A 23,373-nucleotide genomic window follows, 5' to 3' on the forward strand; every position below is an offset into this window, starting at 1 on the left:
TGTGACCTTATTGTGGCACAGACACCCCCAGTTCACCCAAGTCCCCACACCCAAGTCTCCCACCTGACTCCGGGACAGCCTGTCAGAGCCAGCTCTCGGTCATGCCCAGCCCAGTGCACGTTACCTGCCTAGCCCAGCTCCAGGTCTGCAGGCCAGGCTACACAGGTGGGGAGCCACGTGTCACTGCAGAGGGAAGGAGCCCTGGCCAGTGCCAGTGTGGCAGGCCGTGAGGGCCAAGGCCTCTGCTGGGGACAGCCCCTTCAGGGCCACCAGGGCTGCCTGGCCACAACATGTGGTGGGGGCACAGAAGGCACACCTGGCTGAGGGAAAAGCACCCCAAGGGGCAGGGCGCTGGCAACTGAGGCCGTCTCCATTTATTGTGGGAGAGGAAAATCCTCTCAAGTTAATACAGTGTGACTTTCCCCAGAGGTGTTTGGGGGGAGGGGAGGCTAGAAATGCCCCAGAAGTAGCTTATAGCAACCAAGCTTTGACCAAGAGCTGCTGAGCTCCCCATTCCCCGGGGAAAGGCCGGTGTCCCCCAACGGCTGCTCCTCTCCCACAGCCATCCCAGTGGGTGAGTGGCCATTAGTGCTTCGGGGGAGCAAGTGAGGAGAGAACAGACAAAATGAGTGTGAGGCAGACCAGTGACACACACGGGAACAGGGCCTGTCCCCTAGGCTGGGGTGGTGGGGGGAAGCCTAAAGCAGCAGTCAGACTACAGTGGGTTAAAGAACTGGGTCAGCACCCCTTCTAAGCACATCCTGCTTCGGCGGATGATGAGGGAGCAGAACTGCCACCGAGGCCAGCCTCCCAGAGGCCCTTCCTAGGGGCCAGCATTAGAAGCCACCTCAGGGCCCTCACAGCCCGGGGCCTGGGAAGTGAGGCTTCCTCTGGATCAAGAGGAGAGGAGGGAGCCCCTCCTAGAAGTCGGGACAGAGGGAGAGAGTGGGCCATCAGGATCCGAGGACACAGCCTCTAAGAGTAACCAGAGATTTCATAAATAGAGCTCCTGAGTGAGGGCCACCCGCACCGGAAAGGAAGACGGGGCGGGAGCAGGAAGCAGCGGCAAGGCCGCGCCCGGGAGCTGGCCTGGCAAGGGGGGGCAGCGGCCGGAGGTGGGAGACCCAGGCCTAAGGCCTCCCGTGGGCAGACCTCGTAGACCGAGGACCTTAAGGTCCGAAGGAAGGGGCAGCCGCTGCCCCTCACGGCAGGGGCTGGCGGGGCGTGGGCAGTGGGGGACCTGAACCCCGCTTGCTCCCTGGTCAGTCATAGCATCTAGAGTCACAGGGCCTCTAGGCAGGGCTGAGCCCCAGCTGCCTGTGATCAGGAAAAAGGGAAGAAAGCTCTTTGGCCCAGAACAGCCAGAGGACCCTGAGGAGGGAGAGGCCATCACCCAGAGGCTGCCCCCTTTAAGTCAGCTTTCCTCTGGACTGACAGTGAGGGAAGGAGGGCACCCCCAGTGGAGCACCGCCCCGGAGCTGAGCCGGAGGGCAGAAGGCCCAGCTGGCTGCCGGGGGTCAGCTCCTGTCCCCGGGAGACTTGCTCTTGATGTCCCGCTTGTTGCCTAGCAGCTTCAGCACCTTCATGGTCTTGAACTTCCCCTTCTTCTTGCCCTCGGGTTCAGCCTCCTTCTGGAACTCTTCAGAAGAGAAAGGGAGTGCTTAGGTCCAGGGGGTTAGCCAGGTGAGGGGGTGGCCTGGGAGCGCCACTGCAGGGGATCTGGGCAGGGCGCCCAAGACAAGCCACATCACCTTTCTCAGGCTCGAGGCCCCCCCCCCCTCCACCGGAGGGCGCACACCCCTCCCCCCATGTTTTGGACAGGAGATAACACAAACACAGACTGAGAACTCAGCAGCAGCACACAGGGACCTTGAAAAGGCTCAGCTGGTCGAGGCTGGTGCTCACAGCTCTGGGGGTTGACTGTGTAGAGGGAGCCCCTGTCCTGGCCCTGAATTTTACAGTCGAGGAAGACGTGGGTCCCTGAGACGACCAGCACTGACTGAGCCCTTGTAGGCGCCAGACCTTAGCCTGGTAACACTCGCACACACCTGTGAGGTGGGTGCCCGTAGCAACCCCTTCTGCAGCTGAGGAGGCCGAGGCCATGAGGAGTGAAGAGGCCGGCTCAGCAACCGCCGGCTTGCAAGAGCTAGCTCTAGGCCCCAGAGCTCTGACTGAGCCCCAAAGGGAGTCATGGGTGGAGCCACAGCCAAAAGCCTGGTCTCCTGTGTCCAGCCCAGTGGTCCTTTCTGCTCCAGCCCCGACCTGCTGCCGGCTGTGCTGTGTGAGCCGGCAGAGCCGCAGGCCTCAGGGAGGAAGCAGGAGGTAAGCACCACAGGAATGTGCTCCCTCACACAACCTTCCTCCCTGGGGCGCCGGGGCCTCCGCATCCACCTCCTGCAAGCCAGCGCCTTCCTGACTGGAGGGGCCTGCCGTGCCGCAAATCCGGGGCTGGAGTCTGCACGCATCATGGGCCACCCCACCCTGTGTCCCACCTGCTCCCACCCGCGGGGGCCCCGGGAGGCGCACCTTTCTTCTTGATCATGGCTTCCAGCATCTTATCCTCCTCTTCCTCCCTGAAATGAGAAAGGGAAGCTGAGCGTCCCGCCGCAGAGGCCCAGAGCGTCCCGGCTCTTGCAGACTGGGGTCTACACCAGGCTGAGCGAGGGCGCTTGGGATGGCCGGCGCAGGGGCGGCTGCTCTGGACCCTGCCCGTCACCTCTGCCGGTCTTCGTCCAGGCAGTTGACGATGGCGTTGCGCTGCTCGATGAGGGTGACGAGCTCCTGCATCAGCACCTTCTCCCGGTCTCGGTCCTCCTCAGTCCAGTCCTTTTCTGCCCAAGGGAAAAGCGGGGGCGTGAGTGGGGGAGAAACCATCCTGCCTCCCTGGGATCTAACACCTCAGTGCTGAGCCCTGGGCTGGAGCCGAAGAGCACAGGAAGGGGGACCAGGATGGGTGAGGATTACGAGTTTTTGGGAAAATGCAGGAAGCTCTGGAGGAGACTGCGGACACTGGGCTGCGCACCCAAACAACCACCCTTCAAGGGTGCTCCAAGGGTCCACCCAACATGTTCTGGGAACAGAGTCCGGTGTATGCCCAAGGGTTTCCTGCTCCCGTTCATTCATTCACTCATTCATTCATTGATTCATTCAACAAACACGCCCTGGGTGGTTTCTTTGGAGAGGCCAGATTCAGGCCAGCGCAGGTGAGGGGAGGGAGAGAACAGGGGCCTGGGACCCCGTGGGGGGGAAGTAATGCAACTGAGGGGCATCTCGGGACTTTCATCTGGGTAGCAGAGAGGACCCTGCGGCAGGGAGACCCGCCTGATGCAGCCCCGCAAGCCAGGCTCGCCCTCCAAAGGCAACGTCGGGGACAGGATGACAAGCCCAGAGCAAGGCTGAGCCACAAGCCAGAGCCCAGGGCCAGGCTAGTTGGAGAAGGCGGGTGTGGCACCCACTCCAGCCACGGGGTGTCACTGCGGCTCCGAGGGGGACCCCTCCAGCCTGGGGAGAGGTGGGAGAGACTCGCAGATGGGGATGGCGGGGAAGAGCTGGGACTTTCTGTGGCCTCCCCAGGGAGACTCCTGCCTGAGTCTCATCGAGCCCCAGTCCAGGGAGAGGCCGGGCCACCGTCACGTCATGCAGGCTGCAGGGACTGAGAGCAGGGCCAGGTCGGAGGCCTGGGCCGAGGCCCAGCTCCAGCACCCACAGTTTCCCTGCCTGGGCAATGAGAACGGCGCCCCCACCACCAGGGGGCGGCACTAGGCCTGGGCACCCCAGAGCTGCCCTCTTGGCCCGTAGTTGCAACTCACTCACTTCATGGCCACATACCTCAACTCAGCCACATGAAAGCCATCCGCCCCGCAGAGGACACACACCTGCCATCTCCTGGTCCCAACACACCCCAGTGACGCCTCCCTCCTGCCTGACCCCAGCTACCGAGGCTGAGAGACCAGCCCGGGAAGGCCGCCGGGCCAGCCAGCAGCAGAACGCAGGACCGTGAGCCCAGGCCCTCATTGCCCTCCCACCCCAGAGTCCTGTGGAGCCCTGGCCTGCGGCCGTGAGCCCAGAGCAGTGGCTGGACAGGCATCCGCTGTCACTCACTCACCCGAGATAGCCCTGGGCCCGGAGTCCCTTCTCCCGGGGACCTGCCACCCACATATACCAGGAGAGCAGGCAGCCCAAATAGGCCCGTCTGCCGCAGGGCTCAGTGCTCCCTGCCAGCCATGATCCCCATGCCAGCCATGCTGTCCCTCTCCTGCCCCGCCGCCAGCCTAGCTCTCGGCTGTCACCACCCAGCCGGCGCCTCCCAGAGTCTGCTCTGGGCTCTGTCCGTCCATGCCCAGGCCGGAGGGGAGACGCGGGCCCTCCACACTCACCTGGCTTGTTGAGAAGGCACCGGAGTTCGTACTCCACGTCGGCCTGGCGTTGCTCCAGGTTCTGCTGCTTGAAGCTAGAGGGTGGGGGAGTCGATGTTAGCACTGCCCCACGCCGGCGGCCTGACTGTGCTGCCAAGGGAGGGGAAGCGCAAGGCCCGGCTCGAGGACTGTGGTGGGGGCCAGCGCAGCTGGAGGGGAGGACTCACACGTAGATGAGCTCGGACTCCCGCCGCACCAGCAAGTGCTTCTCGTGGATGAGCCTGAACCAGTCCACCAGCAAGTCGTCCTCGCGGCCCTCTGCAAGCCAGGTGCGCACTGAGCTCTGCCCGGGAAGGGGCGGCCGACCACCCCAGGAGAGGCCCACCAGCCACGCCCGCCCTCCAGGCCCGGCCCCGCACCAGGAGCTCCGCCTCGCAGCTTCCCCTCCAGCAGCACCCCACGGTGTTCCAGAGCGTCCAGCTGGCGCTCGATGGTGTCCATCTCGCTGTGGATGTCCTCCTCGGGGATGTACTGGTCAGCCTGCACCTGTCCGACGGCATCCCATCAGTGGAAGGACAGCCCAGCCCTCCCGCCTGCCCACCGCCATGAGCGGCACCATTTCCCCAGCACTGGCTACCACAGGCCGGAGGCCCGGGCTCCGCCCCTCACCCCCGAGTGCCCAGCTGCCGGACCCCAGGCGAGGAAGGGGAAAGGCATGACCTTCCGGGCTCTGCCCCGGTCTGACAAGCACACTCAGAGGAAGAAACCTCTTCCTGCACCTGTGGCCAACCCCCTTGGGCCACTCCAGAAGTGACCCTATTGGAGATGCGCTTGAGAACGTGCTGAGCCATTCTAGCAGGAGCACGCCACGTGCGCGCTGATGCCCGAACTATTGTCAATAGCGCGGTCAACCACCGTCCATTGCTCTCAGTTGAGATCAGCAATCTTGCAGCCAGGCCCCCCTCTCTGACTTCTAGGGCAGTGGCCACCCTCACCACGAATCCCAGGGGAGCCTGAGGCTGCAGAGGGGGTCCCGGCCCAGGAAGGTGTCTAGGGGTTCCCAGCTGGTACCTTGCGCTTGATGAGCGGGAAGCCGTGGCCTGGGGCGGGCGGCCTCGCTGGTTTGGAGCCCTTGGTGGCCTTCTTTATGGCTGGGGACGCCGTGGGCGACGCCTTCCGGTTAAAAGGATTCTCCTTGCAGGAAGACTGAAGGCAAGGACAGCACAGAGGATAAGGCTGGGGTCAGGCAGTAAGACCCCAGCAGCCTGATCACGGGGCACTCTGGAAAGCAGGCCAGGGCCCCAGGAGCAGGAGGACAGGCCTTGGGGGGCAGGAAGGCCAGCACTGTGGCTGACGCACTGTGTCATTCAACAGACATCCCCACTACGAGCAGTCCCGCAGGCAGCGCCACACCGGGGACTCACGCGCCCGTCCAAGCCTCAGCACAGCCCTGCAAAATGGGCACCATGACCCTCTCACAGCTGAGTGACCCAAATCCAAGGATCAGGGCACACCTGCAGCTGCTTCAGAGTGGGGGAACCAGCCATTGTGGCGTGGAGCTTAGGGTCAGACAGAGCTAGAGCAGCGCTTCAGGCCTCACAGCCCCCCTTTTCCCAGTGGAGATGCGAAGGGCAGAGGTGAAGCTCCTTGCCCAGCACCACCCGGCCAGGACATGGCGAGCAGGGATCCACCTTCCATGGGACCCGCACGTGGATGAGGGACGCTCCCTCTTCCCTGCCAGGGGAAGACGCCCCTGAAGCCCCCTCCGGGCACCCAGAGCCCCATCTCTGCAGCCTCCTGGGGAGACCCCTCCCTCTTGAGGCCAGCATAGCCCGGCAGCCCCTCACAGGACAGGGCCCTGCCTGCCTCATGTCCCACGACCACGACTTCTAGCCACTGCCCAGCTCACTGAGGAGAGGCCGTGTCGGGACCCTCAGGACTCCCAGAGGGTTCACTCAGCTCTCCCCAAGGGTTGCAGGGGGCGGGGGAGACCAGCTGGGGAGCGTTCTCTCAGGGGGGCAGCTGCCCAGACAGGACAGCAGGGGACAGGGTTTGGCCCTCAACCCTGTGACTCCTTCCCCCATGCCTGCACTCTCTCCCATTCCTCGGGTTAGGGCAGGAATGGGCCACCCCAGAGCCAGGGTCAGATGAGTTATGCCAAGGTCGGGCATAAATAGGGCCTTGGTGAACAAAGGGGTAGACAGAGATGAACCAAGGTGGGGTAAATGGGTCCCAGAGGGGCCAGAGCCTGGCCGGCAAGTCACTGGCACCAACACATGGAGAGCCGGGGGAGGTTGGGCAGATGGATTGGGCCTCAGTGAGTGGGGAGGGGGTAGGTGGACAGTCAAGGTCACTCAAGAGGAGGCCAGCAGAGACGGAAGTGAGGGGACTCCTGCCCTGAGACGCCCGTGTCCACTTGATAGGACAGCAGTCCCCGGCGAGGCAGACGCACGGACTCACCTTCACCTGGAGCTGCGGGGAGGTACCCGGGGAAGGTGCAGGGCCCTTGTCAACCAGCAGGAGAGGGGTGGGGGCGGCGCCGCTGCGGGGCTGGGCTGGCGGGGCACTCAGGCCGGCCCTAGCACCAGGGGCAGAGCCGGGGCTGGCCTGCGGCTTCCGGCCCATGCTGGGCTGCACCAGCTCCCCAGAGGAGGACAAGGAGGAGTTGGCGGAGGTTGCTGGGGTGCCGGGGGCGTGGACGGCAGGCTCTGAGGAGCTCTTGGGCACGGCTGGAGGCTCCAGAAGCTCCCCACCAGGGGCCTGGCTGCAGCTCTCGGACGACAGGCTCTCCACACTGAGGGCCGGTGACGGGGTGGCCGAGGGTGGCTCCGAGTGTGAGAGGCGGGAGGCGTGGAAAGCTGTACAAACGAGCAGGCAGCGCCCGTGAGGGGGCACAGTCGGGGCTTCCAGACCCCCTAACACGCTGCTCTAACAGAGCTGCAGGCAGTCCTGGAAACCCATGACCCCCACATGGAAACAAGGCAAAGGCCCAGAGAGCAGGACCAAGGCCGCCCGCGCAGAAATCAGAGGACTCCTCGGCATTGCGGGCTCCAGGGCACCGCCCGCCTGGGGTGCATCTCACTGCCCAGGTGCTTCACCACCACCCACTTCCTCATCCAGCAGGGCTGCACCCCCACTTCCCTAACCTCCACAGCCCCTAGCCCACCTGATCAGACCCAGAGCAAAGCCATATTTTAAAAGGCAAATTTGCCAGGGACAGGAGGGCAGGTTTGAGTGCACAGAGAGGGCAGACAAGAGCAGGCTGCGGGCACAGGGAGGGGAGAGCGAGCGGGCACTGCCCTGCACCCACTTAATCTTCACGCAGGTGATGGGCACCGAGTTTCAAAATAGCTCCTCTGTGTTTTCCAGGTGAGGCCGCAGACTAAGAGGGGAAGCCCCTGCCCGGAGAGGCTGGGCCAGAACCTGGCCGTGGGCTCAGGCCGTGCCATCTGCAGCCCCTTGGCCGACCACCTGCACTCCGGGACTACCACACCGGGGGCCCCGAGGTCCAAGCGGGGCCCGGACCACCTGAGCACCTGTCTCTGGTCACTCTAATGTGCTCTCAGTCCACGACTGAGGGTGGACTCCCCCGCGGTCCTGGGGCAGCTGTGCCACAGTCGGGCTGCAGTTCGCTGGGCAGGAGGAGGCCCAGCGCCAGAGGGCAGCCTGGGGACAGGCTCCAGGAAGGAGCTGCTGAGAGTCCCTGGAGTCACACAGCTGGTCAGAGCCCGAGGCGCTGGCGGCGGCACGCAGTGACCCAAGAGGCAGGATGCCAGCTCCATCAGCACCTCACTAGATGACATACGCCACCCCGATGAGGGGGCTCGAATTCCACCCCAATGCTTACTTAAGTGGCAAGTTAGGAGCTGGGCCAATCCCTCACCCTCTGCCTGCTTCACTACCTCCACAGGGGAGTAACGACTCCCACCACAAGGGCGTGTTCAAGGACAAGAGGATGCATGTGAAACCCGTGGCCACAGAGGAGCCCCCCAACCCCCCAACCACGCCACCCTCCTCCCCCAGACGGCGCTCCGAAGGCCAGGGAGGGCACTCACCCAGGGGGGACGCGCTGGGCGCTCGGGGGGCAGGGCGCTTCTTTGTCTTGGGGCTGCTGGTGGGGGTGATGCCATACCAGGGGTGCAGGGACTTGGGTGTGGACTCCAGGGGGGTCGGGGCAGGGTCGGCGGCCGGGCTGGGTGCAGCTGCAGGCTCCTCCTCCTCCTCCTCCTCCTCAAAGGGGTTGTAGGGCTTCGGCTCCAGGCCAGAGGCCGCCAGGCTCTGCGGGGCCGCCCCCTCCTCGCCTCCATCCTCCACTCGCCTTGGTGGCCGTGGACTGCTACTGTTTGGGGGGAGCGGGGCTGGTTTCTTCTTTGGTTCCGCCTGCACCAGTGTGATCCATGGGGGCTCCTTCCTGGGGGCTGGGGTCCTGGGGGAAGGCAGGGAGATGCGGAAACCACGAGGAGACAAGGGGACAGCATCCTCTCCCTGGATGGTTTCCACAGTCTGTTTCCAAAAGGGGGTAGATGAGAAACTGTGCCCTCCCTCCCCCCAGCAGGGCCAGCCCTGGCCTAAGGCCGAAGGGACAGGCACGTCTCCCGGAGAGGAGAGGGACCATCTTCCCATCACACTGCGTCTGCTAGCCCAGCCCAGGAAGGAGCGACAGGGGCTGTGTGATGTTAAGAAAGTCACCTGGGCTCTGTGTCAGTCTCCCCACCCACGAACCCTAACAATCCCCACCTCCCAAGGTCACGGCAGGCTCGAGGGCACAGCCACTGGCATCTGGCACAGCTAACTGCGGCCTGGCCAGGGCCACCTCTATCCCTACAGACCGTCCAGAGAGGCCCAGCTCCTAAAAGACAGCTGGAACCAGAAGTTCTTGCCCACAACAGTCAGGTATGCAGCTGAGCTAGTCTGGATCTTTCTCTCTCTGCTGCTAATTCTTGCAACTCTGTAGTGAACTGGGGTTCCCCACCCAGTTAGAGGCAGCAGAGGTTTGCAGGGTGAAGGGAATCTGGAGTGGCTGTCTCCCCAGCACTGTGACCCATCAGGCTGGGGGCCAGGGAACCTCACAGAAGGGCATGTGGACACAGTACTCCTGCCCCACCCAGAGATGAACTCTGCCCATCCTCAGGAAGGGGGCTGACAGGTCTCCTACCCAGAGGAAGCCGTCCCTTGCCTAGTCCCCAGAGCTATCCCCATTCTCACCAGCAGGGCCCCCAGAGCAGAAAAGCCTCTCAGAGCCCAGCCTACCTCTCTGACAGCTTAGGTGTCCCTCTGGGCTTGGGCACGGGAGCTTCGTGCAGCCGTCCTAGATGGGAAAGGAGAGCAAGACAGGCCTTCATGGGCAGCGGTGGATGGGCCGTCAGAGTGCGTGCCCCGCCAGGAGTGCCCTTCCTTCCTACTTGGCAGGTTCTGGACTCCAGGTGCCCATGGCAACCTCGCCACACCCAGGAGCCTCCCAGCCCAGCACTCAGGGAGATCAGATAAGCACCAGAGGTGACAAGTAGAGCGCATCAAAGGAACAAGGCCAGGACACCTGGAGACCCATTTGCATTTCAGTTGAGAAGGGGGAACCTAAGTGCCTGAGACACTTCCCCCATGTGGGTAGAGATTTGGCCTCAAATGATCTCAGTGTCACCTCCTCCTAGAAGCCTCCTGGGACTTCCAAGTGCCCTGCATAACCTCACAACATCCTCTGCTGCCCTCATCGTAACAGACTTCTACATTCTGCCTATACCCCTGTCAGGCCTGTCTCCCCTTAAGACTGGCCGTGCCTCCAAGGCACAAAGAGGTCTGTAGGAAGAGGTCTGCCCCTAGTGCCCAGCTCGGGGCTGGACTCACAGCAGGCCTTCGGGATGCAGACCAGAATTGAGCAAGTCCCACAGGGAGACCTAGGGAGACCCTTCTCCCCAGGCCTCCACCCTGCCCCTATTCTAACCCTTCCCCAACCTAACCCTTCTCTGACCTCACCCCCTTCCCCAAGCTCACCCCCTTCCTAGCACACCTCAGGATACACAGAGCTATGAAGGCCCAGGGACATCATCTGGGAAGTTCCTGAGATGAGGGCCTGGGGCAGGGGCCCCACTGCAGAGCCCTCAGGGGCAGCCCCCCACCAGGGACACACCCTCCCTTGTCCCGACCCCTGAGCTCTCGCCTGCCTGACAGCCAGACGTGGACAAGCACAAAGGCTGGGCCTGGAGGTCACTGGACGTGCAAACACAGACTGGCCGGGACCCAGGCAGTCCCAGAGATACTCAGAGTACAGCACGCCTAGCGTGCACTCACAACACCCCCGAGACTGAAGCACACGAGATGGACACAAAGAACACGAGCTCGCCGCACACACAGCTGGGCCAGCTGGGGCAGGGGTGTGTTGGTTCAAGCAGGATCCCAGCATGGAGAGCCGTGCTTGGCACAGAGCTCTCAGCTCCGATCTGCTGCATGAATAGGAACTCAGATAACCACGCCAGCACACACATAGCATGCTCAGGCACAGAGCGCCCGGCCCCAAGGAGACCCAAGGGCACACGTCCGGGTAAACACCCAGACCCCTGCTGGACCTGCTCACCGTTCGCTAGGCCGCTGCCGCCCACCTGCTCCACCGAGTTCTCATGCTGCAGACTGGCCCGGGGCCGGGGTGTGGGGGGCGTGGCGGGCATTGGGGCTGAGCTCTCCGAGGTCTTCCTGGGGGCAGGCGTGGGGCGGCTGGCCAGAGGGCTGGCCAGCTCCTGCGGTTTGTCAGGAACCCGGGGTTTGGAGGGGATCTGGGGCCGGGTCTCGGGGCAGGCCTTGGGTGTGACCACCGTAGGGCAGGGAACACTCCCCTCCCCATCCTTGGCTTCTTCTGTGATCGGCTGCGGCTTTGCTTGTGAGGGTGGCCCAGGCTTGGCTCCCGACCGTGCGCCTGGGCCCAGCCTGGCGCACTGCTCAGCGCACACGAAGGTGCCTTCCTCGGGACCACTCCTGTACGCCCCAGGGAGCAGGGTGCTGGAGCACTGTCGGCACCTGCCAGGGAGAAAGGGGTCACCTTAGCCGGGCCGACTGTCTGGAGCACCTGATTCCTCTCCAGAGCCAAGTCATTCCCTCCCCTCTGTCAGCCTGGATCCCTCCTCGGGACCCTGAAACTCCCAGAGGAAGGGGGGGGACAGAGCACTCGGAAGCAGAGGAGAACCATGCCCCCCCCCCCCGGGAAGCCAGCAGGACCACTGTAAACACGCCTCCAGTTGGAAGAGGAAGCAGAGGTGTCCCCAGGGGTGAGGATCAGGATAGGGGGACCACCCAGCACAGGCTGCCACTCATCAGTGGCTCAGAAAAGCAACTGAGTGGTTTTGAACCAAGCAGGGCTTTGTTTTGTTATGAAACAGAATAAAACAGAATGCATCAAAGTGGACACGCAGGTGGGGGCAAATGCTGCTTTCTGAAACTCTTGTTCCAGATGGGCCTCTATTGAAACAAGATTTAGGGGCCTTCTTGGTGGCCCAAGGGGTTAAGCACCATACTAGGAAGCAATCCACAGCCTCTGCAGCACAAGTTCGATCCCCAGCCAACCAGAAAGCAACCCACATGGCGCAGCAGACCTCTCCTGTCTCGCCTGCTAGGGCCCTCAGCAGTGTACTTCAGTTGGTCTGCCTGTTCTGTTCTGTTCCCCACTCTGTCTCTGATGGATCCTCTCACCCCCCGCATCTCTGGCCTGTACCCCAGCTCTTGTATGCATAAATAAATAAATCTAAAAAAAAAAAAAAAAAGAAATAGGATTTAGGGATGTCTGTACAACTGGGCATAGTGCCAGATGTAATTCTTATTTGGGGGGCGCTGTAAAATGTTTTAAGACCCTGCCCTGCTGGCCAGACAAGACTCCGCTAGCGTAGCGGATTTTTCCCTCCTCGAGAGTCCCGTGTTCCCCACCCCCTGACACCTCCTTCTGCTATCATCAGGTCCCTGGGTTTCCAAGTCCAACTCTTACACACACACACACACACACACACACAGACATGGACACAGAGACACACATAGACATTTATACACACACACACAAAGACACACTCATATAAATAGAGAGACACAGGCACAAGCGCACACACACGTCCTCAACCACGATGGCACCACGCTATAACCCTCGGTAGATGGCTCCCCTTGACCGTTCAATCTTCTCTTTCTTTTGTAACACATAAAATGTTTACAGACAATTTCTAAGGTGTCTGTATTTGCCTCTCCATTTTCTTTAAACCTGGCTTCCCCTGGGAGTGTCACACTGAAACCAAGCTGTGACTGTGACTTTTAAATTTCTGTTCTTTTCCCCATGACTTTTAGAGGACATGCTGACCTCACATCATCAGGCAGCTGGCCCAGGGCCCCGGCACCGCAGGCAGCAGCCCTGAGCCCGCGTGGCGGCCACATGTGACAGGCAGGCCCCCTTCGCAGACCTCAGCAACCTCAGGAACATGGGGATGCACAAGATGCTCAGGCAGATGAGCAAGGTGCCCGGCCCCGCGGAGCTGGACCCTGGAAGCTCCCCAGCACTGGGAGTGGCACTCACCGGAAGCAGTGCCGGTGGTACAGCTTGCCCTCGGCCAGGTAGCGCTGCACCAGGTGCACGTGCTGCTGGCAGGCCGCGCAGGTGCTGCTGGGGGTCCGGTGGGCGCCCTGCTCCACCAGGCTGCTGGACGAGAGTGCCTCGCTCTGCGGAGAAGGGTGCAGATGGGGACGGGGTCACCTGCCATCCCCTCCCCCAATGGCCAATGTCCTCCCACAGTGTGTGTGGGGGGTGCAATGCCCATCACCAGAGTCCCAGGGTGGGCACGGGGGTGCTCACCCTTCTGCCAGAAGAACTGAAGCCCGGAGGCAGGGGAGCCTCCAGCAAGGTCACCGACACAAACGCTAATCTGACTTCCAGTTCCTGGGCCCTCCCCGCCAGAAAGGCAGCCCCAGCCATAGGGCCCTCCCCTTGGCTGCGCTTGGCCTGCAGCTTGGCCCCTGCGGTGCCCGTCCTCAGCCCATCTCACCAGCCTTCCCTGCCTCCCCTCCCAGGTTGGAGGTGGACGTAAGCTCATTCCTCCACTTCTGTGCACTGTAACCTTGACTGGGATGCTCACGTCGCCGGGCCTTGGGTAATGCCCCTCCCCGCACACGCTCACGGGCACTCTTGGTGGGCCCGGCGCCCCCTCAGCAGCAACTCCAGGAAACAGGTGGGGAAAGTCTTCTGCCCACCCGAAGTGCTGTCCAGTTAGAGGGACTGGTGTCGCCCCCAGATGGCCCTCGGAGCGGGGGACGGGCTGTGTGGCCTCAGACAAATGACCAACCTCTCTGAGCATCAGTTCCCAGCTGTGTATCTGTGCCCACTACACCCACTCCCAGATGGCCTAGAAGAAGAAAGGGCGTCACACTGGGAAGCTCAAGCGCTGGCACAACAGGAAGGGGGGGTCCATGTTCACGGCACGTCTGCAGCAACCTGACTGACCTGCACCCCGCCCCCCACCCTGCCTCCTTGGGCATCTCCCTATCCATGTGCCTCCTGGACCCAGGGCTCTCAACTTCCACAGCTGGCAAGACAAGGGCCGAGAACGCCCCTGAACACGGCCGAGGCGCCTGTCCCTGTGCTGCCGATGCCTACCTGAACCCCGGCTCCTGGCTCCGCTGGGCTGGGGGCTTCGGATGGTGGGGAGGACGGTCCCAGGCCCGCCCTGGGAGGCGAGACACCGTCTGCCAAGAAAGAGGAGAGAGACCCTGAGGCCCCAACCTGGCCTAAGATTTGGGCTCTGCAGCCATTTCTCTTGGGCGGACGGCCCAACGCAGTGGGGAACAGCATTGTGCAGACCAGGGTACGCCTCCACTTGCAAGCTATGTGCCCCGGCACACTGCTTCCCTGGCTGAGCCTCACCAGGCGGGCCGAGGACACGGGCTCCAGGGCAGGGTGACTAGCTCAGACACATTACCCACGGTGCACCCCACCTATGGGGTGGCAGCTTTCTCCCAGAAGGTAAGGGGGCAGAAGGGAAAGAAAGGGGCCCTGTGGTGCCAGCTGAAGGCTCAGGAAAGCGGGCTGGTGCCACGGGGCCCATAAGGAGCTGCCAGGCCTGTGCCCAATGAGTGGGTGTGGCCCAGAGTCCAGCCTGTACCCCCTCGTACCCGAAGAAGCCCAGCCGCCCCCCCTCACTGCCTCCAAGATTGCTCAACCTTATCACTACGGCAAATATTCACTGAGCACCGACTCTGTATCTGCTAATTAAAACAAAACCCCCTGGTCTCACTCATAGCAGGAATCTAGAAATAAGGGACCAGGGAAAAGAATAACTATAAGAAAGAAAACATCAAAATCAACAAACAACTATGAACCAGAGACACTCTATGGGGCGTGGGGGGCGGGGAAAGGAGGGATTGGGGTCAAAATAAGGGGGTTGCAATTGTATGGGGAATATGAAAATAAAATTTAAAAAAAGAAAAAACCAAATTCAGAGAACAGTATAGCCCCAAAGGTCCACTGTACTGTATAACTTTTTTTTTTTTTTAAAGATTTATTTATTTGTATAAGCACTGGGGTACAGTCAGAAGCATGGGAAGGTGAGAGAATTCACCAGAGCCAGAGCGGGGAGCAGAACAGGCAGAAGGACCGAAGTACACTGCTGAGGGGAGCAGCGGGCGGCAGGAGAGGTCTGCGCGCCATGTGGGACCCTCACCCAGCAGCCAGGGATCGATCCGGGGATCGAACTGATGCTGCAGAGGCTGCTGGCAGCTTCGCAACCCAGCGCTCAACTGCTGCACCACCGGGGAGGCCCTGTACTGTATAACTTTTTAAACAAAATCTAAAATAGCATTTCTGGGTCTTCCTGGTAGCACAAGGGTTAAGCACAGCACTGTGAAGCTGTCCGCAGCCTCCGCAGCATGAGTTCCATCCCCGGCCAGGGAGCTGACCCACAGGGCGCAGCAACCTCTCCTGTCTCCCCACTGCTCCCCTCAGCAGTGGATTTCAGTCAGTCTGCCTGTTCTGCTCCCCACTCTGTTTCTGGAGAATCCTCTCACCCCCCACACCTCTGGCCTGTACCCCAGTTCTTGTATGCATGAATAAATCTTTTTTAAAAGGAAAATAAAATAGCATTTCTGGAACCCCAGGTCATTAACAGGCCCTGAAATCAATTTAGTGGACAGTCATCTGCACATTTAAAGGGTGAAACAGACTCGGCAAGCATGTGCTTCACGTGGTAAGGGGAAGAACTGTTTCCTGAAACTTGTTTCACTTACATATATGTGCAAGAACCCGGCTGGCCATGGGACGTGCAGCCCTTACCGCGAGTTGTGATCAAAAATTTTGGGAGCCCAGCAGCCTCATCATGTCCACTCCCACCAGCCCCTCTGTCCTCATCTCCTTCCCCAGGTCCCCTGCCTCCTCCCCAGATCTACACAGGCCTCCTTCTCTAAGGCTTAGCTCAAATGTCACCTCCTCAGAGAGGCCCTCCCTGACCACGATCAAGGGGAGCCACTTCCTCCTCCCAGCACTTCTTATTCCATTACCTTAGTTTGTGTCCTTCGTTACAGTCACCTGAAATTATATCACTTATTGATTATCTTCTCTCCCTTACCCCCCAATCATGAGACCACAAGCTCTGTGCATCTGTCTCCTTCTCAGCTGGCTCCCCAAGGCCTAGCACAGCACCTGGCACACAGCAATGGCCCAATAAATATTTTTAAATGAATGAATAAGTGCCAGATGCCAGGGCTATACTGCTGGAAACGAGACAGAAATAGTCTACAGGGTAAGACAGAGGAGTAATCGAGATGACTAGAGTCTTCTGTGTTCCCCACGGGTCGGGGGTAAAAGAGCGCCTGGAGGGTATCAGGGCAGGCTGCTTGGAGGAGGCAAAGTGTAAAGATTAGAGGATGAGTGGAAAAGAATGAACCAGGGGGTAGGAGATGTGGAAGAGAAAATAGATTTGGGGGTTGGAGGATCACCAAGGCAGCTCAGCGGTGGAGGAATATGATGTATTTAAAGAAGCACAAGAAATGCAGTATGGGGCCTCCCCGGTGGCGCAGCAGTTGAGCGCTGGGTTGTGAAGCTGCTCGCAGCCTCTGCAGCACCGGTTTGATCCCCGGCTGCTCCCCAGCCACCAGAGGAGGGTCCCACATGGCGCGCAGACCTCTCCTGCCCGCTGCTCCCCTCAGCAGTGTACTTCGGTCCTTCTGCCTGCTCTGCTCCCCGCTCTGGCTCTGGTGAATTCTCTCACCCTCCCGTGCTTCTGACTATACCCAGTGCTTGTATAAATAAAAATAAATAAATCTTTAAAAAAAAAAAAAAGAAATGCAGTATGGTTGTAGCTGGGCAGCTCAAGCTAAGTGGGGCAAGACCCTCAGGGCCACACTAAGAGGCTATGCTTTGCCCCATGACACTGACCTGCCACCTGACCCCCGCCCCACATTTCTCACACCACTGGGCTTCCCTCGCTCACGCAATGGGTCCAGACCAGGCTGGGCTTCCAGAGGGCAGGGGTCAGCTGACACGCACAGGGTCACAGACCCTCGGAGGTGCGCTCCTGGCACCCCACTGTGGTACCTCAGCCAGGGCCAGGCTCCCGGATGCCCAGGCCTGGGTAAAGTGAAGTCTGATCAAGCCCCCTCCACCCTCCACTTGCCCAGAAGGCAGAGGACAGGCCATCTGGGGAGCTGACAGGCAGCCCCGCCTCCGGCTGGAACACACCATTGTTTCCTTTGGTTGAGCAGCAGGTGGGATACAAATGGTTTGCATTTAGGGGCCAAGTTGTACGAAAAGCACAAATTGTACCTTTATCAATGAGCACCCCCGCAGGCCCGGGGGTGTTCTGCCCAGGCACAGCTGGGAGGCTGCCAGGGTTACCCTCACCCACAGGGTGCCCAGGCTATATTATGGAGGGCCCTTCGCCACTCAACCACCCGCAGATCCCTGGAAGGGTGCCCTCCAGAGAGCTTAGTAGAAAGAGACTGGGGCTTAGCATCAGGGAACCCTCCAGAATATAAGACTGATTGTGATTCTAGTTAAACAAGACGGTAAAATAAAGAAATAATTAATCACACCACCGCTCCCCCGGTCCTAAACAAGGCCAGACACAGGTTCACAGGTCACTGACTCACTTCCACTATTCTAATCCCCACTGCAAAGGGGAAACTGAGGCAGAGGGGACCACAGCTGCCCAAAGATAGCAGGGCCAAAATGTTGAGTCCCTGTTCTTAACCCGTACCCTACAATGCCACACACAAGGGTTCAGGGGTGGAGAAATACTTTCATTTTGATTTCTAGTAAAAAGAACAAATATAGGGGGTCTCCCTGGTGGCGCAAGGGGTTAAGACGCAACCTAGGAAGCTGACCGCAGCCTCGGCAGCACGAGTTCGATCCCCAGCCAGGGAGCTACCCACCTGGCACAGCAGACCTCTCCTGACTTGCCCGCTGCTCCCCTCAGCAGTGTATTTCAGTCAGTCTGCCTGTTCTGTTTCCCACTCTGTCTCTGGTGAGTCCTCTCACCCCCCGCACCTCTGGCCTGTACCCCTGTTCTTGTATGCATAAATAAATAAATCTTAAAAAAAGAAGAACAAATATATAGCACATGGTGTTATAACAAAAAAAAACACACGATGCTACTTTTCAGTTATAATATTAACCCTGATTGTGATTTTGGGGTGGGGGAGGGCAGTAACAGGTTATTTTCACTTAGCTGTTTTCATACATGTAGCAAGTTTTACTTTAGTAAGAAAAATAAAACCCTGACTTCAAAAATCACGTTTCTAAAAAAAACGACACAGGCTGGGATTGCCCACAAGGAGAGCAGAGGCAGGAGGCAGGGCTGAAATGGGGGAGGGAGGGGCAACGCCACCCCCCAGCCACCCCCCAATCCAGGAGGGCGGCCCCCACGGGAGCCGGGACCCCAGCCTGTGGCTTTGTTCTCCTACTGTGAGACACCCCTCCCCCCACCTCCTTCCCTCCCTGGGACCATCTCATCTGCTGAAGAAAAGGGCCCAGCTGCCCCCCAGGAACCTGACTCAGAACAGAGAAGTAGCTTGCAGGGTCCCCAACCCTCCCCAGACCACCAGCCTCTCAGCTCTCAGGCCCTGAAGGCCACTTCTGGGGATGCTGCACTTCAGCCCCACAGGGCTAGGTCCCTGCTGGAGGGAACCCCCAGGGATGAGTCTGCAAACAGGAAGTGGGGGCAGGAGAGCCTCCGCAGGATGCGCCTGCCCAGCTCCCCTCTGCTCCTCCACACCATCTCTCACTGGTTTCCTGACTGGCCTGTCTTCCCACAAGACTGGGCTCCTGGGGCGGCCACCAGCTTGCAGCTGTACCCCCAGGGCCCAACAGGGTACCACTGACTCAGGAAATACTTGAATGAGTGAAGAAGGACTCTCAGGGAATAAGATGCCTCTCAGAGAACAGCCGGAGGCCCACCCCGTCCCTCGCGACTGGGGGGGCCGCGCCTCACCTTGGCCAGGGCTGGCGAAGTGGTTGTAATACTGGGACACATAGGTCATGATGCTGAGGCAGTCGGGGACACTCATGGAGACCATGTCATTGGGGTCCAGGAGAGCAGGGATCCCCAGCTCCTTCTCAGCCACTTCAAAGGCCTGCAGTGGGAGTAGGTGGGGGGGTGAGTGGTAGAGATAGGAGAAGGGGGGGGGCAGAGCAAGGCACAGCGGGAAGAGAAGGCAAGGTTATCACCCCCTCAGCCTAGGCCCAGCTTCCCTCAGTGGTACAGGGGACTCAGGTAGGGGTGACTACGGGATCCCCACAGGGTGGCCTGGAGGGGGGAAGGTCTGGCGCTGTAGGTGCAGCAGGCCAGAGGGAAGCAGGGGCGGGAGAGGGGCCAGGACCTCCTCTGGGACCTATGGACTCACCCACACCCCCTATGCCACCACACCCCTTATGCCACCACGCCTCCTCCCCCACCCCCAGCAGCCTCCTGGGCTTCCTCCTGGAGACTCACCAATTGATTATTCTCGAAGACATTGTCCTTGGAAAGCGAATCAAAATCCCTGCAAGCAGCAAAGGGGAGAAAATCTGAGTGACTAGGACTGGGGAGGGGGTCCAGAGGAGGCAACCTCATCCCAGCCAGCCTGGGCATCGGCACAGATAGGGGCGGGGTGGGGCCTGGGGCCTGGCAAGGATGACACTGAGGCTACCAGCAGGTGCTGAAGGAGTTGGGGCTGTGGGGTGGGGGGTCCACCCCGGGACCCCCTGGAAGGGCAATGCGCTCTCAAGTCTGTGATCTCTAAGGTCCCTCCCCTCGCCTGACTCCAGAGCCCGGTCCCCAGGGAGTGGCCTAGACAAAGGGAAGACCAGGACCAAGGCAGTGACAGAGGCAGGCACGTGGCCAGCCCCGCGGGCCCCCACCGGCTCCTGTCTTGAGTTGATCTACATGTCAACTCTGCTTGGCAGCACCTGCCCCATTTTACAGATGAGGACTTGAGGCCCAACAGGAGGCCACCCTGGGCCCTGATCCACATTTCTGGCCTTTCCCCTACATGTCACCAACCCAGAGGAGCCACACCAACCTGCCGAGGCCCCAGCCCAGCCCCAAATGATCGCTGTTTTTAATGGGGCAGGAACAGAGGACGAGTTTGAACTTGACTGGAAATCATATACACTCAGGAGCTGCACCCAGCAGCTGGCGGACCCCGCGAGGCAAATTGTCCTGGGGGAGCAGTGAGTTTCCCAGTTTCTAAGCTGGGGCAGGTGAGCGGTAGTGGGACCTGCAGGGGGGACACTTTGAAGGGGCACAGCTGGCTGGCCTGATGGCTTTATGTATCCCCCTCCTCTCCCTCCCTGCCAGGCTGCTGGAGTGGCTGAAACCAGCTCAGCCTTCTGCTAGGCGGCCTCTGGGATGCCCCACCCCAAGCCTTGCCCTTCTATGGCTGGAAATGCCAGCCCTCCCAAGGCCTGCACCCCAGACCTGGCACTCTCTCACAGGCAGCAGTCCTTTATTGTCAAATCTGCAAAGTGGTGAAAGCTCTAGAACCACCTCCCAGGCTGGTGATGGTACCAGGCCTCACCAACCCTCTTCCTGCCCTCCTGTGCCCTAACTCCTGCAGGCCAAGTCCAGGTACAAGGAAGGGGACAAAGACAGAAAAGGGAGCTTGAGAGCCCAGAAGGCCAGGCCGACTGGCAGCAAAGCTGCAGCCCTCTTTGCCACCAGATTGCTTCCTTCTGCCCTCAACGACGTCCCACCTGCCCCTGCTTTGTCACCACCTAAGAGTGTGACCTATGCAAGCTATTCAGCCTCTCCAAACCTCAGCCTCCTGGCCTGGGACACCAAGAGGGATGTTTTAAGACCCCATGAAACAAAAGCCACTGAGCTGGCATGTGCCCAAAAGACTGGGCTACCCTGTGCCCCCAACACCCTACGCAGGTCCTGGTACTCAGGAGGCGCTCAATAAATGTTTACGGAATGAACAACGGCTGGAACCAGTGCGAGCACGGTAATGGGCCCCAAGATACTACAGTATTTCCTCCAGCTTCTTCCCCGCCCCCAGCTCAGGGAGGATTAGCCCCATCCCTAATCAACATCTGGGCTTTGGTAACAGATATTTTCTGAGGGTTTCAAAGGCCCAAGACGCTCTCTCTGGCTCTGGGGGAGATGGAGGCAAAAATGAAATCCACATGGTCCCTGTCCTCAAGGGAGCTTAAGGATCCTGACTGGGGGCGGGGTGGGGAGGCTTGGGTGGATGGTGCTGGCCAGGAGACTCAGTCCAGGCTGGAGCTGCCTTAGAAGATGATCCGTGCCCTCACCCCATGCTACCCCACAATCGTGGAGCCGCCCCTTCCATCAGGCCTTCCATGGAACTGGCCTCAGCTTTGCTCCTAAGCAGTGGGCTAGCTTGCCCGGTACATGGACACAACTCTGGATGTCCTCTAAGGAGGGGAGCCGCCCTCCATGCCACACCCCTCCCCTGCTGACAGCCCCCATGGCTCCCTGGGGGCTCCTCCACCCTCCTTAGCCAAGGAGGGGCCTAAGCACTCCTGCCAGCCGCTTCTCCTCACCCTCCTCCCTGCCTCAGCCTGTGGCTCTGCTCAGGGCATTTCCTCAGCCCTGCCCTGGCCGCTGACCTCCGGGGGGCCCTCCAGGTCGGGCCCTTGATATAGCACTGCCCACGTGGAGGGTCACCGCTGCTTAACCATCTTCTCTCCACCCGCCAAAGGAGGTCAAGGGGGTTTCTCTTTGTCAGTCATATCTGCAAACCAGGCAGCGCCCGGCCAGAGCAGGAAACCTGCGAACGCTTACTGAGCACATGAAGCAGTGAGACCCTGCCCTCACCCCCACTGTCTGCTGACAGTGACCCCTGAGTGACCCCAGAGTGACCCCTGGTAATTACTGTCTGGCTCACAACGGCCTGTGAACAGGTCTGATTGTCAACATACTTTACAGATGAGGAAACTGATGCCTGGAGGGAGCCGTGATTTACCCAGAGAGCTTGACACACTTATCTGGACACCCAGTTCCCTTCATGGGGAGCCATGTCCCCTGGCCCCCCAGGGCTCCTTGAGCTCTCCACCTCAACCCATGGGTCTGGTCAGGTGCTGTTCTCCATCCCTAGAGGCCCCGCACCTGAGCCCCCTGCCCTCCTGCCTCTGTGAGCGCAGCTGTCACACACCCTGCGGCGACGCACCCACCAGCATCCCCACCTCATCTTCTTCACACCCCAGAACCCTCTCCTCCTGGGCCCAGCCAGCGCCCACACACAGCAAGGCCAGGGCGCTGCACCAAGGAGCCCTGGAGGCAGTCGGCACCCCTTCCCTGCTCCTCAAAGCTGCCGGAGCTGTCCTGGGGGAGCACAGGCTCGGCAGCACTCAGATGGGGGGCTGTAGGCAAGAGAGGCAACCGCCCCTCTTGTCCCCAATTCCCAGACGAGACCAGAAACACAAAGAGTGACAGGCCCCGGACTTGCGCCCGGTGAATGAAAGTCCCAGCACCCAAGGCAGAGGGAGCTGAGCCGGCAGCCCCAAGCCAGCCCCCCTGGGTCTGAATCAATTGCCCAGGGAGGACCTCGCTGGGCAGCTGGAGGCAAAAATTTCACTCTGGGGCAGCCCTGGGGGGTCCAACCCGACAGCGTTCCAGCCCCTCCCCCCACAGAGCGCCTTTGGGCGCACACCTGGGAGGCAGGTGTGGGTGCAGCCAGCCAGGGTCCCTCTGCGCCAGCCCCTCCTCGCCCGGAGTCAGGACTCCGGAGGGAATGGGAGGCGCCCTCGCTGCTCACGGAGCAAGGAGCCCCCCGAGGAGCAGGCCTCCACGCCCCACAGGGAGGGGTGCTCCGGGCGCCTGCTGGGAGAGAGGTAGTGCAGGGAAGCCCAGGGTCCCCAGGAGGCCAGGTGCCCCCTCACAGTCAACTCCTGGAGGGGCTCAGCGCCCCCGGGCGAAGCCAGTGCCCACGGGTGGGGGCAGGGTCGCGCCAGCCAGGGCCCCGGCCAGGGGGCGAGGCAGGGTCGGGGGGTCGGGGTTCGGGGGGGCGGGTCCGGGAGGCCCGGGCGGGAGGGGCGCCCGCGAGGGGTCCCGAGACCCGCGACGCGATCGCGGCCGCCGGCCGGGTCGGCGTCCCGGCCTCCGGGGGCGGCGCCGGCCGCCGCCCCGGCCCCGCGTCACTGAGGGGGGCGGGGGTCCCCAGCCGCGCCCGCGCCCCCCGCCCGCGCCCCCGCGCCCCCGCGCTCACAGCAGGTCGGGCCGGTGCCGGTGCAGGATGGCGCAGAAGGCCAGGCCGTCCCGGAAGGAGCCGCTCAGGTCGCGCACGTCCACGCCGCGGTAGCCCTCGCACTGGCGGCGGCACCAGGCCAGCAGCGCGCCCCGCGGGCCCGCCATGCGCGGGGCTCGGCGCTCCGGCGGCGGCTCGGCGGCGGCTCCCGCGCGGCCCGGCCCGGCCCGCTCCGAGCTGGGCGCCGAGCCGCGGGCGGCGGGCGCGGGCGGGAGGAGGCGGGGCCTCGCGGGCGCCCGTCGGCCCCGGCCGGCTCCGCGCCCGCCCCGGCCTGCCCCGGCCTGCCCGAGCCGCCGCCCGCCCGCCCGCCCGCCGGCCGCTGCGC

At 61.4% G+C, this 23,373-nt stretch overlaps 1 protein-coding gene across 3 annotated transcripts; it reads right to left on the minus strand.

Annotated features, from left to right (window-relative positions):
- Positions 1–1,335: 1,335 nt before the first annotated feature.
- MICALL1 (MICAL like 1) lies at positions 1,336–23,155 on the minus strand (the record flags this gene model as incomplete). 3 transcript variants are annotated; one of them, XM_084254949.1, is made up of 16 exons in its annotated part: positions 1,336–1,639; positions 2,527–2,573; positions 2,717–2,831; positions 4,377–4,450; positions 4,583–4,673; positions 4,775–4,901; positions 5,427–5,561; positions 6,822–7,213; positions 8,411–8,781; positions 9,606–9,663; positions 10,924–11,360; positions 12,892–13,034; positions 13,966–14,054; positions 18,791–18,932; positions 19,292–19,340; positions 23,010–23,155. In XM_084254949.1, 16 exons carry the CDS (start codon positions 23,153–23,155, stop codon positions 1,518–1,520), a joined length of 2,538 nt encoding a protein of 845 aa, XP_084111075.1. In that variant the 3' UTR covers positions 1,336–1,517. The 3 variants fall into 3 exon arrangements, with proteins under 3 accessions (XP_084111075.1, XP_084111074.1, XP_084111073.1); XM_084254948.1 differs by having other exon boundaries at positions 6,816–7,213; XM_084254947.1 differs by having other exon boundaries at positions 2,503–2,573; positions 6,816–7,213.
- Positions 23,156–23,373: the final 218 nt, after the last annotated feature.

This window comes from Talpa europaea (genome assembly GCF_964194135.1).
Source record: "Talpa europaea genome assembly, chromosome: 15".
NCBI classification, from domain to species: Eukaryota; Metazoa; Chordata; class Mammalia; order Eulipotyphla; family Talpidae; genus Talpa; species Talpa europaea.